The following is a 14,494-nucleotide window of genomic DNA, read 5'->3' as shown; positions in this document are numbered from 1 at the left end:
GATTCCGATAATTTGGGTGAGCGAATACCCTCTCAAAACTCGCATTTACGTCAAAGTTCCACAAAAGGATGAGGCCTACACAGTTGATTTAAAATCTTTATTTAACTGAAATAATGGTGCAGAGCATCAGAACCACTGTTAATGTAATGAGATCTAACCCTAATAGTAAGACACAATACAATACTCAATAGTAAGAGTATTATAGCTGGAGCTTACTTACATGCTAAATTTGAATAATTATTCATTGAACTATTAAATTCACCAAGTAAGTAATGTTACTGGTCTCCAGTGTCAACTATTATTCAACTAATGCTTTGTGTTGATTTTATAATGAAGTATTTAAATAGAAAGATGACCTTCTAACAAAGTCTGAGATTAGATATGGTGGTAAAACACCAGGCTGTCATTAAGTAGTGAAACGTGTATTTATTAAAACATCCATTCGTGATAAAGCCATTCTTTTTCAAAACAGATCACTTGAACACATTTGTGATTCCACATCCTCTTGTGACGTCTGCAGCCAGACGCTTCTCTGTGATTTAATAAAACTGTGGCAACAGTGCACTGCAATGTAGTGACGTACTACAGTAACGTAGTGTTCGAGACTCGACATCCGCTACAGCTTGGACTTGTTCATCATAGCCATCATCTTCTCCAACTTGATGGCCAATGACATGTCACCTTTGATCTTCAACTTCCCAGACATGAAGGCCATGGTTGGCTTTAGTTTCCCTGGTAACGCATCACACATTAGTGGTAATGCCACTACTCCAGTTACCCGCTACCTCAACACAATTTGCATTTATTTATTTATCCTGCCCAAACCTCCCACCCTTCATTAATCTTGTTTTCAGGATTACACAGCTTGTGACAAAGCTGCTACCATCAGTGCCGCTTAGCTCATGTCTGCCAGGACTGTTCTGGAGTCCAGCCCATCAGCCGGGACCTGCAGGTCCAGTGCTTAGATGAACTTTAAATGTGCTGTAACTGGATAAGCCACCCTGTCCCCAACTATGTTAGTGATGGTCATCAGAATGTAAAAACAGTTCAGCTTAATCCATTTAGAGCAGCATATATAGGAACTAGCAGACAACAGGATCCCTGGCTGTCACTCACCTGTGAACATCTGGACAAAGGCATCACCGTCCATGCTCATTACCACGTCAGCCGTAGCCGGGGGCTCTCCGCTGCCCATGCTGCCACCGCCATTCTTCAGGTCGATGTACCACACCCCTGCGTCCGCCCCTGGAACACCCCACACACCGCAGGTTTCAGCTAGGTGCCATTAGAACAGGGACGAAAAGAGGCAGGTAAGGGACGCACCACTCAGCTCAAATTTGTAAACTCCCTGCGTTGTTTTGACCAACTCTGCACTGATGCTTCCCTTGAGAGTATTAAATATGTCGGCGATGGGTCCTCTGGGGGCTGCAGTACCGCCAGCAGTGAACGCAGGAGTGGCGCCTGTACGTACAAACAAACAAACAAAAACAAAGCCATGGCAAAAGCAGTTAACCCAACTACCTGAATCAAAACAACTTTAATTACAATACCAAACTATCCACCCATCCATTATCTCTACTGCTTTATCCCGTTAGTCGGGGGAGAACCTGCAAACTCCACAAAGAAAGGCCCAGACCGAGAATCAAACCCAGACCCCCTCACTTACCACTAACATCACCATGCCACCCAATACCCAATTACCTAACTCAAAACTACATATTACCAAATAACTCAAATTATTGACTTTTAGCTACACATACGTACCTTGTGAAAATAAGGTTTACAGTGTGTTATTCATGCCAAAAATAAGCATAAAGAAAAACAAATGATAACGAACCATGATCCTCCATCTGTTTCTGAAGCTTCTCTGGCTCTTCGTCCAGAAAGAAGTCAGGAAGCAAAGGATGACCTGGATGTGGAACCCACCACAGTAAACTGGAAACACCCACACACCCTTTGTTGTTCCCTGTTGTTTACTTTTAAACAAAACTTTATCTACCACATTTGGTAAAATGTTAACTTGACCATTATGATATGTTTATACATCTTTCTACGTTTAAATACCATGGGAAAATTACATGGTTTTTTCAAATTTTAAAACAATTACCTGGCTTGACTGCATATACATCGAAGTCTTTAATGCCTTCCTTAATGAGGACGTCCTCATCGATAACAAACTGTCCCGTATAGCTGACAGGCTTGCTGAGGACAGCATAGGCAGCGTCTGCCATTATTTCAACTTTCCGACACTGGTTCACTACTCCTGGCCCTCCCAGCATATCCATAGCAGCCGTCTGAATAGCTGTAACAGACAGGTGACAGACACCGATGCATAGAGTCTGGAACAATAGAAAAACCAACCAACCAACCAACCAACCAACCAACCAACCAAACTCACCTGTTCTGGGCCATAATGCGTTAACAGCAACCGATCCCCTGAATTCTTCAGCCATTCCAAGGACACACATGGACATGCCGTATTTTGCCATTGTGTATGCTGGGCACACAGGAGTAGAGTATCAAAATCCTGAGCCCTTGAATGTAACAGCGGACCCTGTAGAATGGGTTCTCATTTTCTTACCTGTGTGGTTCTTAAACCAGACAGGATTGAGGTTGAGGGGTGGACTGAGGTTGAGGATGTGAGGGTTTTTGCTCTTCAGGAGGTGTGGTATACACAGCTTGGACCTAATTCATTATAATAACAACGATAACAAGGACATTAGTTGGTCAAGCCACGTAGTAACAGACACTAACCACCAAATTATATTAACCAGAACACGCTATTTCACCATAAAATCAAATATAAAATATACTGTAAGTTGCATTAGAATGTACAAACAATTATTAAATCAAATCAAATGTGCTTTTTGTCATGATATAATAAAAAACCTGTTGTCAAATCAATACTGTATATGTAAATGTATCGTTAACATTAATGTATTATTAATTTAAACACACACACACACACATACACACATGAGATTTATAGGGTAGAAAATAGATTGAAAAAAACTGAATTTAAAAAATATAACCGCAACAGCGGGTTCACACACAAATTGGCGGGTTCACACACAAAGACATTTTGGCCTCAATAGGCAAAAAGAAGCCAAAAAGTCCTTTAGACCTAAAACTGAAAAGAAGCTGTTTCAGTGCAAATGTGCAAAAAAAGATTCAACTGAGGGACCAAAGGCACAAAAGGATCAAAATAAATTGTATTGGAAAAATGATTCACATCATAGAACTAAATCACTTGCTGAGATTAGTTTAGTGTGCGTTTCAGTCAGTTTTAGTATTTGGCCAGTAGATGGAGCCCAAGTATCACCATACTGCTATTACAGTGACAAAAAGACATTTTAGTGAAATAAAAGGTTAATTTCTGGTCAGGCAGAACTGTTATAATGGCTTCTATGGTTCAGAAATTATGACAATGTAGGTCAAGCATGGCAGAGCCACAATGATTGATCTTTACCAACAGAGTCTGTAGTTTATGGACATACCAATATTGACATGATTGGATCACAATCCTAGGACTAGTTTGAAAAGTGCCATTTTCAAACAATTGATGAATGGCACAAAACTATGCATTTTTAAATTGGACTTGTAATTGCAAAGTTGTCATGTGTACTGCAAGGAATAAAAATAATTAAGCTACATGTCCCCAAGTGAAAATTTGGAGGAGTTATGCATGATTTTCAAGAATAGTGCCACCTAGTGCCAAATGTTTTGAAACTGCACAGCGCGATGTGGAATCCTGATATATGCATAGTGTTCAAGTTTCATGTCGATTGGCCAATGTTAAGCCTGCCAAATGGCCAAAACCAATTAATTGGCTCATGGCGGCCATGTTTTTTGAGTGATGATGTCATCATTGTGTGCCAGCAGGCAGGTGTAAGTGCATCTTCACGCACTGTGAGGCGGAGACTCTTGGAGCAAGGCCTGGTCTCAAGGAGGGCAGCACAGAAGCCACTTCTCTCCAGAAAAAAGATCAGGGACAGACTGATATTCTGCAAAAGGTACAGGGAGTGGACTGCAGAGGACTGGGGTAAAGTCATTTTCTCTGATGAATCCCCTTTCCGATTGTTTGGGACATCTGGGAAAACAGCTTGTTCGGAGAAGACAAGGTGAGCGCTACCACCAGTCTTGTCATGCCAACTGTAAAGCATCCTGAAACCATTCATGTGTGGAGTTGCTTCTCAGCCAAGGGAATTGGCTCTCTCAGTCTTGCCTAAAAACACAGCCATGAATAAAGAATGGTACCAGAATGTCCTCCGACCATCCAAGAGCAGTTTGGTAATCAATAATGCCTTTTCCAGCATGATGGAGCACCTTGCCATAAAGCAAAGGTGATAACTAAATGGCTCAGGGAACAAAACAGAGATTTTGGGTCCATGGCCTGGAAACTCCCCAGATCTTAATCTCATTGAGAACTTGTGGTCAATCATCAAGAGACGGGTGGACAAACAAAAACCTACACATTCTGACAAAATGCAAGCATTGATTGTGCAAGAATGGACTGCTATCAGTCAGGATTTGGTACAGAAGTTGATTGAGAGCATGCCACGGAGAATTGCAGAGGTCCTGAAGAAGAAGGGTCAACACTGCAAATATTGACTTGCTGCATTAACTCATTCTAACTGTCAATAAAAGCTTTTGTTACTCATAATATGATTGCAATTATATTTCTGTATGTGATAAAAACATCTGACAAACACACATAAAAACCAGAGGGCAGCAGATCATGTGAAAATATAATATTTGTGTCACTCTCAAAACTTTTGGCCATGACTGTATACAGGTAAAGGGAGTAGTGCGATCCGCTGCTTGAATGAAAACACTGCATATAGTTGTGTTTTGATGTATCTAGAAGGGTTTTCCTCGGGTACTCCAGCAAAACTGTAAATTGCTGAACTAGAAAGATACATATTGTGAACAACAAATAAAAAAAAAACTAGGGGTGCACGATATGGACTAGAATTGCGATGTGCGATAACGTTGTTGGATATCCCGATATCGATGTGAACCACGATAAATTAAGATTAAAATACAGAAATGTAGTGTCTCTCTGAACAGCAGCACGTTAATTTGTTTTGTTTTTTACTGTGTAATGAATCCAGAATAATTCCAAATATTTTGCAGGTTTATTCAACAATAGATTCAATCTAGGTTTATACTTTCACGAGTGAGCGACTCCGCACACCTCGTTAACCTCCGCGAACGGCGGAAGCGTTTAATCTTGCCGTGTCACATTCTTTGCAGTGTTGTCCGAAACGATATGTAGGCCTAGTAGTATAAAAAAAACACCCCTCAAATACAGGGGAATGAACTTTTACCTGACCAATTTTAATGTTGCTTTGTGTTTCAGGTTTGAAAAGTGCTGGAATTTAGGCTAAAGTATTTGAAAAGGCTTGAAATTGTAACTACTTCGTTTCACAACAAATATCTGTCTGACTGAACAATTCTCTTGTATTACGTTAACAAATACGAGCCTCTTGTAATTCCAGGACGAAACATGAGAAAACGTGAAGACGTTAAGATTGGGCGTTTTGAAAATAAATATCCATTAAATAATGTGATAAAAAAAGCGAATTATTTCGAATCATTTAGAGTATATGTATAAATATTTAATTCAATAACGTGCTGGGAATTATTGAAATGGACCTTGAAAGTGACATACAAGTGCTTGAATTCCACCTTGTATAGGTGTATGAACCCTGCAAACATGACTGTTCTCATTGCGCCGAGACGCGGCGCGCGCGAACTTTAAATAAATAATAACATTAAATAATGTGATAAAAAAGCGAATTATTTCGAATCATTAGAGTATATGTATAAATATTTAATTCAATAACGTGCTGGGAATTATTGAAATGGACCTTGAAAGTGACATACAAGTGCTTGAATTTCACCTTGTATAGGTGTATGAACCCTGCAAACATGACTGTTCTCATTGCGCCGAGACGTGGCGCGCGCGAACGTACAAAATTCGAGAGGTGCACGACCTCGTGAATCGACAGCGCGCGAGGCAATTGCACACGGGCGAAGCCACCGCGATTACGTTATTTTCGCCTCCCGGACCCTCGCGCCGCATCAAGTGTAAACCAGGCTTAAACCAAATCGCGTGTCTGATGAGCGTGTTCACCCCACTCCAGGGTTGCCAGGTCCTACAAAAGTTTTCCGCACAAAATCTGCGAGTGTAAGTTGTCGGCGGGGGGGGGGGGGGGGGGGTGTTGCGAGTGTGAACTGGAGACAAATTAAGTATTATATCGCGATCGATTCTTAGTGTTGACTTGTAACTTCCGCAGTAGCCCAACTCAAAAGTAGCCCAAAAAACCGCACCCCGCGGCCCCAGAATTTTTACCCGCGGCTGGATTTTCAAACAAGCCCAATTTGGCGTGAAAACCGCGAACCTGGCAACTCTGCCTCACTCTGCCTCTTGCCTACTTACGTCACGTGATCATAGTCTGCAGCGCGAATAGCTCCCTCTATTGCTGGACGAGGATAACGCAATTAGAGTTTGCTGTTATTCAAGGAGTTATCGTGGCTCTTTCGATGTGTTTATCGTGAAACTTCACATCGCGATAACGATAAAAATACGATTAATCGTGCAGCCCTAAAAAAAACCCAGTTGAAAATTAATTCCACAACAAGACTGACTCATGTTTATTCTGACTCACGTCATGTATGTTCCCCTGAGGTTGATACCCAACATAAGGTCCACTTTCTTCATGGGTGTTTCCAGGGTGCCCGTCAGGCTGATTGCACTAGCGTTATTCACCAAGATGTCGATCCCTGATGTCACAAAGCAATCAGAACAGAACATAAGTGACTTGTGGTCCCACATTCTGAATGCCAACACCATCCTTGTCCGACTGGATCTGTTGTGTGTCACTCACCTCCAAATTTTTGCACTGCATTTTCAACAGCAATGCTGACCTGCTTCTCATCCCGAACGTCAACAACACAGGGCAAGGCCTTCCCACCTGCAGCTTCAACTGCCAAACACAGCATCTTTTACGGCGAGATACATACATACATTCACATATATACTGTATTTTCTGGACTATAGAACACACCTCAATATAAGCCACACCTACAAAGTTTTTTAATGGAAAATGATGTATAAGCCGCACTGGGCTAAAAGCCGCATATATCTACTGAACTGAATACATTTAACTGAACTGGGGTGGGTTTCCCGATAACGAACGATCTTAGAAAGTTACAAACAACTTTAAGAACGACGTAACTTTAAGAAAGCCAAATTTACAAGTGTTTCCCAAAAGCCTTCGTAGTCTCCAAATTTATGAACAAGTTCTAAGTAGTTCTTAGTAGACTCCGCCTCTGCATCTGCATTTTTCATTATTACGACGCAAAAGTATCATTAGCAAAATGACAATCATAAAAACTAACAACTAATAAGTGTTGAAATTTCAAGTATAAGAAAAAAGTGAGTAGAACATAAATTATTACCTTTGCAATTCTGACCGATCGTAGGCTTTTATCAAGGCTATAAATAGGGCACACAACCTTTCACACGTTATTCAAAACCATGGCAAACAAGCAGAGAAAATGAAACTTTCTGTCGAGTGAACTGAGCCAAAAACAAAAGTATACTGTTTTCAAAAGCTCGAGGAAGTTCCTCAAATTCAGAAAAAAACAAAACAAAAATGGGACGATATTGCCAAGAATATCAGTGCATGTAGTGGAATTAAGAGATCAGGTATGGCATATGGCATGACTTCTGTAGTGAAGTCAAAAATAAGGGGACAAAACTCAGAAAGGAGAAGGCAAGACTGGTAGAGGTCAAACCGCTGCTGGGTCTGCCAGTAAAGCTGGCATACTATCTCACCGTCGATATGTCCATCGGGGCTCAAGACAGCATCATAACAGAACTGTTCACTACTCTGCTGGAACTAATATTTGCTCATTCTGGACTACCATTCGCCCAGTACAACAAACTGTGTCTTGTTCAGCCAATCTATGCAACTTGCGCTCTTTCCCTTCTACCAACTCCGGTGCTGTTTTGGCACTACTTAATGTTCTCTTACTGTCTAACAAGGGAATGCTACTCCACGAGTTTATACTGGACAGTTGTATTGACATGCTTTTTATAACCGAACCTGGCAACAAGCTGGTGATTTTTATGCTTTGAATCAGGCCACCCCCCCAAACTTTGAATACATTTGTAAACCTCGTTCCTCTGGTAGAGGAGGTGGTCTAGCGGTGATCTTTAATAGCAATTGTAATATTACTGAAGTGAGCCTTACATCTGCTACTTCTTTTGAACATGTTGCTGTTAAATTACCAGGCTCGGTCACTATGATCTTGCTGTATCGTCCACCCAAACTGAATCCAACATTCCTTCTTGAACTGTCTGAACTACTCACTTTGGCCTGCACAGTCTCTCACCGCTTGTTGCTGGTCGGCGACTTTAATATCCATGTTAATACCCAAGATTGCAAAATTGCTTCCGATTTTCTGTCTGTTCTCAAGGGCTTCCAGTTTAAACAACATGTTAATTTTCCTACTCATGACAAAGGTCACACCCTCGACCTAGTTTGTTCCAATTCATTGCCTGTCCTCAATCGTCACTCTCTGTTATTTCCACTTTCGGACCATAAACTTATCCTGTTTACCGCTCCACTGGCCTTTCCCCATCGCTCCATCAAAAAACGTATCTCTTTCCGTAAAACTCAGTCTATTGATCCTCTTCTTCTTAACCAATCTGTTTCTTCCACCTTTCCTGTTGCTACAGCTCCCCCCTCTCCTGAAACACATGCATTAATGTTAAATGCTGCTCTTTCTGCAGCTCTTAATACACTAGCCCCCCAGAAAACTAAAACTGTTACCTTTTCTACTTCCTCTCCCTGGTTCACTGCGGACCTGCGTGCCATGAAGCAAGTTGGTTGTCAACTACAAAGACGCTACAAAAAAATCAAAGCTTACTGTACACGGTGATGCCTACAAGCAGCATTTGTTGGTGTATAGAGATGCTCTTCATATTGCTAAAACAACCTACCTCTCTGATCTCATCAATAATCAGCATAGTCTATACCAACGGCATCTCTCTTCAACAGTTACAAAGCTCTTTAAAACCCCGGACAACACCCTTGTACCCTCTCCCACTCTTTGCAGTGCTTATCCAGAGCGACTTACATTTTTATCTAATTTTTTATACAAGTGAGCAGTTGGGGTTAAGGGCCTTGCTCAGGGGCACCTCAGTCATGGCCGCAGGTCTGGGAATCGAACCCACGACCCTCTGGTCACAAGACCAGTTCCCTACCGCCAGGCCATGACTGCCTTATCATGAGTTACAACTTCTCCCCTGGATCCTCTTCCTACTAACTCACATATGTCAAAGTCAAGGCCCGCGGGGCAGATCCGGCCCACGAATTGATTATCTATGGCCCCCTGGATGATATTTAATTACTATTGGAACCGGCCCGCAGGCCACAGCCGACCGCTGGTGTTTTGCACGCACAAATACTACATTCCCCACAATGCAACGATAGCCCGCGAAGTCACTGTGCGCACAAGCGGCTACATCAGCAGTCAGAGCAGATATCAATGTTCAGGTATCCCCCTCCTCAAAAATGGCTAAACGTAAGGTGGACACTGAGAACAGGGGGTTTCAAGCCAGGTGGGAGGCAGAGTACATGTTCACGGAGGTAAAAGGTAAACCTGTGTGTTTGGCTGTAATGAAAGAATATAATCTGTTAAGAAAAAAAAAGAATTAATTAAAAAATTAATTATAAAAAGAATATATTAAATTTTTTGCCGTTTGCTTGTTGAAAATGTTTTCCCTTGAAGTTACTGACAGAGCCATAACAAAATATTGCTTTATTCATTTAATGTACAGGACATGTGATTTTTCTTTTGAAGGAAGTTTGTTATTATCTGTTTGCCTGTTGAAAAATGTTTTCACTTGAAATTACTAACAGATCCATAAGAAAATATTGCTTTATTCATTTAAGCATTAAATAATAATAGCACAAAGTGTTACGTCTTGGTTCAAGCTATGTGCAATCATTCCAATATGTTTTAATAAACATTGAACCAGTCCGGCCCTCGGCTTGTAGCAAATTTGGTTTTTTGGCCCTCTGTGTATTTGACTTTGACATCCCTGTACTAACTTAACTAAAACCTGTCTACCCACACTGCTTCCCCATCTCACCATTCTCATTAATCAATCACTCCTACTCAGAGAGGTCCCTTCTATCTACAAAAGAGCTGCTGTCACACCCATACTTAAGAAACCTGGTCTTGACCCTTCAGACCTCAACAATTATCGCCCCATCTCTAATCTACCCTTCCTGTCTAAGGCTCTTGAAAGAACTGTGGCCTGCCAATTGCAAGAGTATCTGGAAACCAATAATCTCTTCGAAGCTTTTCAGTCTGGGTTCCGACCCAAATGCCGCTCCACATTTCCCTTCTTGGGAATAGCAACAGCACACTGACAGATGAGGCAAACGCACTTATGACATAGTGAATATGACATGGTGAAATATAGTGAATATGACATGGTGAAAAACAAATCCTCCTCCCATTCTGTATGAAGTGGTTTTAGGCTTTACGCGGACCTGCTACGGCACTCATTTTTATACCCTTTGTTGTATTTAGTTTAAATAAATTGGAGGCTAGCTACGCTGCAAGCTAACAGGTTTGCACGGTTTAACACGCATGCGTAGGGTGTCAAAAGTTCAGATGTCCAATTAGCTACCCTGTATGTCAATCAAAAGACAACGTTCAGTGCAGATGGATGAAAGCCTGTCATTCATCCCCTACTTTTTAATGTCACGCAATCTACCCACACATTCACGATCGACCAGTAGATCGCAATCGACCAGTAGATCGCAATCAACGTATTGGGCACCCCTGCCTTAGATACTACAATAATAGCTTATATTTGAGTCTACAGTCCCTGACATAAGTTCTGTCGCTTATCCATGTTGTGGAAACAAAAGCTTATAACCTGACTTTAAATTCATCGATTGGTTTTAGAAATGACTCATATGAAAGCAGAAACCCTCCCAAATGAGATCTAATTTGCGAAAATATATTTGCTTTACTGCAGAAATATTGATCATTTAATGAAAACAGAAAGGTCAGATTTTTGCAAGACAAAAGTTGTCGCCTTGTCATATAATGCACCCAATCCTAGTTTACAGCCTCACCTGTGCTCACTAATTGATTGGTTAATTAGTGGGTGTGTATAAAAAGAACTCCAGCACCCCAGACCTTCACTTGCACTGCAACTTGACCTCTGACAACATGCCAAAATCCATCCTGCGACCAAAGCCTTGATTATCAAGACGCTGAAGACCAAATCCACTGCAGAGGTGGCTGGCACCTTTAATGTGTCTCAGCGTCAAGTACAAAGAATAAAAAAAAAAAGATTTGAAGAGACTGGAGATGTTTTTGACAATCCCAGGTCCGGCAGACTTCACAAGACAACTGCTCGAGAGGAACGTTTGTTGGTTAGAAAATCCAAAGCCAGTCTCTCTTCCACTGCAGCAGAGCTCCACCAGGCCTGGTCACCTCAAGTCCATGTGTCAACTAGAACAGTTTGTAGGATTCGCTGTCGAAATGGCCTCCATGGTCGAATCAGTGCCCAGAAGCCAGCAATAAACAAAAGGCAGGTAAAAAAATGTGTGGCATTTGCCAAGGCCCACAGCCTGCTAAAGGGTTATACCTACTGGAGCCCGTATGGATCCAAGATTCACCCAGAAAACAGTCAAGTTTGGTGGTGGGAAGATCATGGTCTGGGGTTACATTCAGTATGGGGGTGTACGAAACATTTGCAAGGTGGAAGGCAATATCAATAGCCTAGAATATCAAGAAATATTAGCTACATCTTACATTCCCAATCATAAAAGGGGTCAAATTTTGCAGCAGGATGGTGCACCATCTCATACATCCATCTCTACATCAAAGTTCCTCAAAGCGAAGATGATCAAGGTGCTCCAGGACTGGCCAGCCCAGTCACCAGACATGAACATCATTGAGCATGTTTGGTAGGATGAAAGAGGAAGCTTGGAAGACAAAACCAAAGAATTTTGATGAACTCATCAAAAGGAGGCATGTAAGACTGCATTCTTTGCTATTCCTGATGACTTCATCAATAAATTGTATGAATCATTGTCGAACCGCATGAATGCAGTCCTTCAAGCTCGTGGAAGTCACACAAAATATTAAATATGGCTCTAATAGCACCACAATGTCATTCACCAGTGTTATGAAGCATATATTTGTATATGAAGTGAATTATTTGTTTGATTTTCACCTTAATTTCTGTGGGCAACAAAACTTTTGTCTTGCCAAAATCTGACCTTTCTGTGTTCATTAAATGATCAATATTTCTGCAGTAAATCAAATTTATTTTCGTAAATTAAATCTCATTTGGGAGGGTTTCAGCTTTCATACGAGTCATTTCTAAAACCAATCGATTAATTTGAATTTAAAGTCAGGTTATAAGCTTTTGTTTCCACAACATGGATAAGCGACAGAACTTGTCAGGGACTGTATATCTGAACCCAATGTATTTTATTTTTTCAGATTTTTCACCAAAAACAGGGGAAGGTGTTCCAGGTTTGAAAAGTGCTGGAATTTTGGTTAACGTAGCCTACTAAAAATGCTTGAAATTATAATGGTATTTCGTTTCACAACAAATAGCTGTCTGACTGAATAGTTTGCTTGTATTACGTTTACAAATATATCTACAAATAATACCGCGCAGCAACACAAACGTGATGTCAGGAGATACATTGTTGTTAAAAATGCACTTCCAATAAAGTGAGTATTGGAAAAACTCATTTTGCTGCTGAATGTAATTACTAAAGTAACTTGAAATTTAACGTAGTTACTTTAAAAATCAAGTAATATATAACGTAACTAAGTTACTTTTTAAAGGAGTAATCAGTAATCGGATTACCTTTTCAAGGTAACTAAGCCGTCACTGGTCATTTCAAACAGAGACTAGGTCTTTTACTGCCACAAACATCTCAGAACAAAGTAAACACCCGATTTAATCAGCAAGTGTGAAGTTCACAGGCAATTCTTGCCAAACTTACTTTCTTCTGCGGCTGTGTAGATGGTGCCCGGTAGTTTAGGGTGCGCGTCGGCGGTTTTGGCCGCTACCACGACGTTGGCTCCGTCCCGGGCGGCCTTCAGCGCGATGGCCTTGCCGATGCCCCGACTAGCGCCCGTTATGAACACGGTGCATCCGGACAGCTTTCTGTAGGGACACGAGTGGCTAAAGGCACGCAACACTGCCATGTTCTATGCAAAATATGGGAAAGAACTGAGACAAACAAAAGCTTTAAAGCATAAATTAATTCATATTATATCACCGGATATAGCGTTAGCATTACAATAGTTCTAACTGCAGTGCACCTACACATAACTAACTTAACTACAACTACCGCTACATTATCGCTAGCTAACTAGCCTAACTCTTTCAAGATCGCATATATTGCAAAACTGTATGCATGCAAGTTTGACATGATAGGAAGCTACGTCCGATAGTGCATGTAAGAACACGTCATTTACTATGTTTTACTATGTCGTAGTAGTTAACTACTACACGTTCTTACATTCGTTAGCGACGTAGCTAAACAAATCATTTGTATCCATGAATTCACAGATATGTGGTTAGCTAACGTTATGTAGACGCGCTGTTACAGCAGCTCACCCTGTGTTCTGAAGCATGGTGCACTGTAGCTGCTCTTCATGCACACTGAGATGTGAAGTGACCTACAGCTGCAGCAGCACTCTGACCCTGGGCTCCTCCACCTAGTCTGGATATGCCCTTTAACCTAGTGAAAGACGCCTTCGTGTACACAGTCGGTGCATTTCCGGTCTGCTACTTCTTTGGTAGTTTAAAACGCATTCTAGCAGAAACTCATATTGCTTAGTTTATATAAAATGAAACTAATGTTCGTGATAAAATTCACTCACAAATACGTTTACAGCTTTAAACATGGTACAAAACCAATTTGCTACAGTTTAGTAACTCTCGTGTGCCCTCTACTGGGTCGTGTTTTATTCGTCTGTTAAACAGAATAAAAAGTAAATATTTTATATAATAGGCCTATATAAAAATTATGTATATACTTTTTCTTCTGTTTGTACATACACACACACACACACACACACACACACACACAAAGTGCTTTGTCATCTGTTCAAAGAATGATCAGAATTTGAGATACCCTTGACCCACAATGCTACTAAACTACAGAAGTGCAAATAGACAAGTGCTATCCGGAGTGGTCACACACACACGCACGCACGCACGCATGCACGCACATACACACATACACAATTGTGTTAATTGGGGCTTCAAAATCATTGTCGGATCGCAACGACCGGTCGTTCTGTATAGAGACACTTTAAATGTATTTTAACATTTAGCTACTAATAATACTTCCACAATAGTTCTGTTATTCTACTATTGTGCAGAATTCTACAATAAAATATGGCATTTTTGTGGACACAC

General features: G+C 41.1%; 1 protein-coding gene across 2 annotated transcripts; it reads right to left on the bottom strand.

The window, feature by feature from the left end:
• Window positions 1–406: 406 nt before the first annotated feature.
• Window positions 407–13,846, bottom strand: hsdl2 (hydroxysteroid dehydrogenase like 2). 2 transcript variants are annotated; one of them, XM_077019102.1, is made up of 11 exons: window positions 13,688–13,846; window positions 13,068–13,231; window positions 6,894–6,992; window positions 6,675–6,789; window positions 2,582–2,685; window positions 2,399–2,497; window positions 2,108–2,302; window positions 1,838–1,909; window positions 1,324–1,461; window positions 1,117–1,245; window positions 407–732 (listed from the first exon to the last, which is right to left on the bottom strand). In XM_077019102.1, the coding sequence occupies exons 1-11, from the start codon at window positions 13,702–13,704 to the stop codon at window positions 617–619; spliced, it is 1,248 nt and encodes a 415-aa protein (XP_076875217.1). In that variant the 5' UTR covers window positions 13,705–13,846; the 3' UTR covers window positions 407–616. The 2 variants fall into 2 exon arrangements, with proteins under 2 accessions (XP_076875217.1, XP_076875219.1); XM_077019104.1 differs by lacking the exon at window positions 407–732 and having other exon boundaries at window positions 1,112–1,245; window positions 1,838–1,935.
• Between the last annotated feature and the right edge of the window lie 648 nt (window positions 13,847–14,494).

Source organism: Brachyhypopomus gauderio, chromosome 10 (genome assembly GCF_052324685.1).
Source record: "Brachyhypopomus gauderio isolate BG-103 chromosome 10, BGAUD_0.2, whole genome shotgun sequence".
Lineage (NCBI taxonomy): Eukaryota > Metazoa > Chordata > Actinopteri > Gymnotiformes > Hypopomidae > Brachyhypopomus > Brachyhypopomus gauderio.
Note: the sequence above shows the minus strand (reverse complement) of the source record. Positions and strands in the feature narration are given on the sequence as shown.

Bases quoted from the DNA above. Each gene is read 5' to 3' on its own strand.
- hsdl2 (XM_077019102.1), bottom strand. The intron at 2,498-2,581 runs GTAAGAAAATGA...CTGTGTGCCCAG, and splicing joins CTGGTTTAAGAACCACACAG to CATACACAATGGCAAAATAC. The intron at 1,462-1,837 runs GTTCGTTATCAT...TTGTACGTACAG, and splicing joins GAAACAGATGGAGGATCATG to GCGCCACTCCTGCGTTCACT.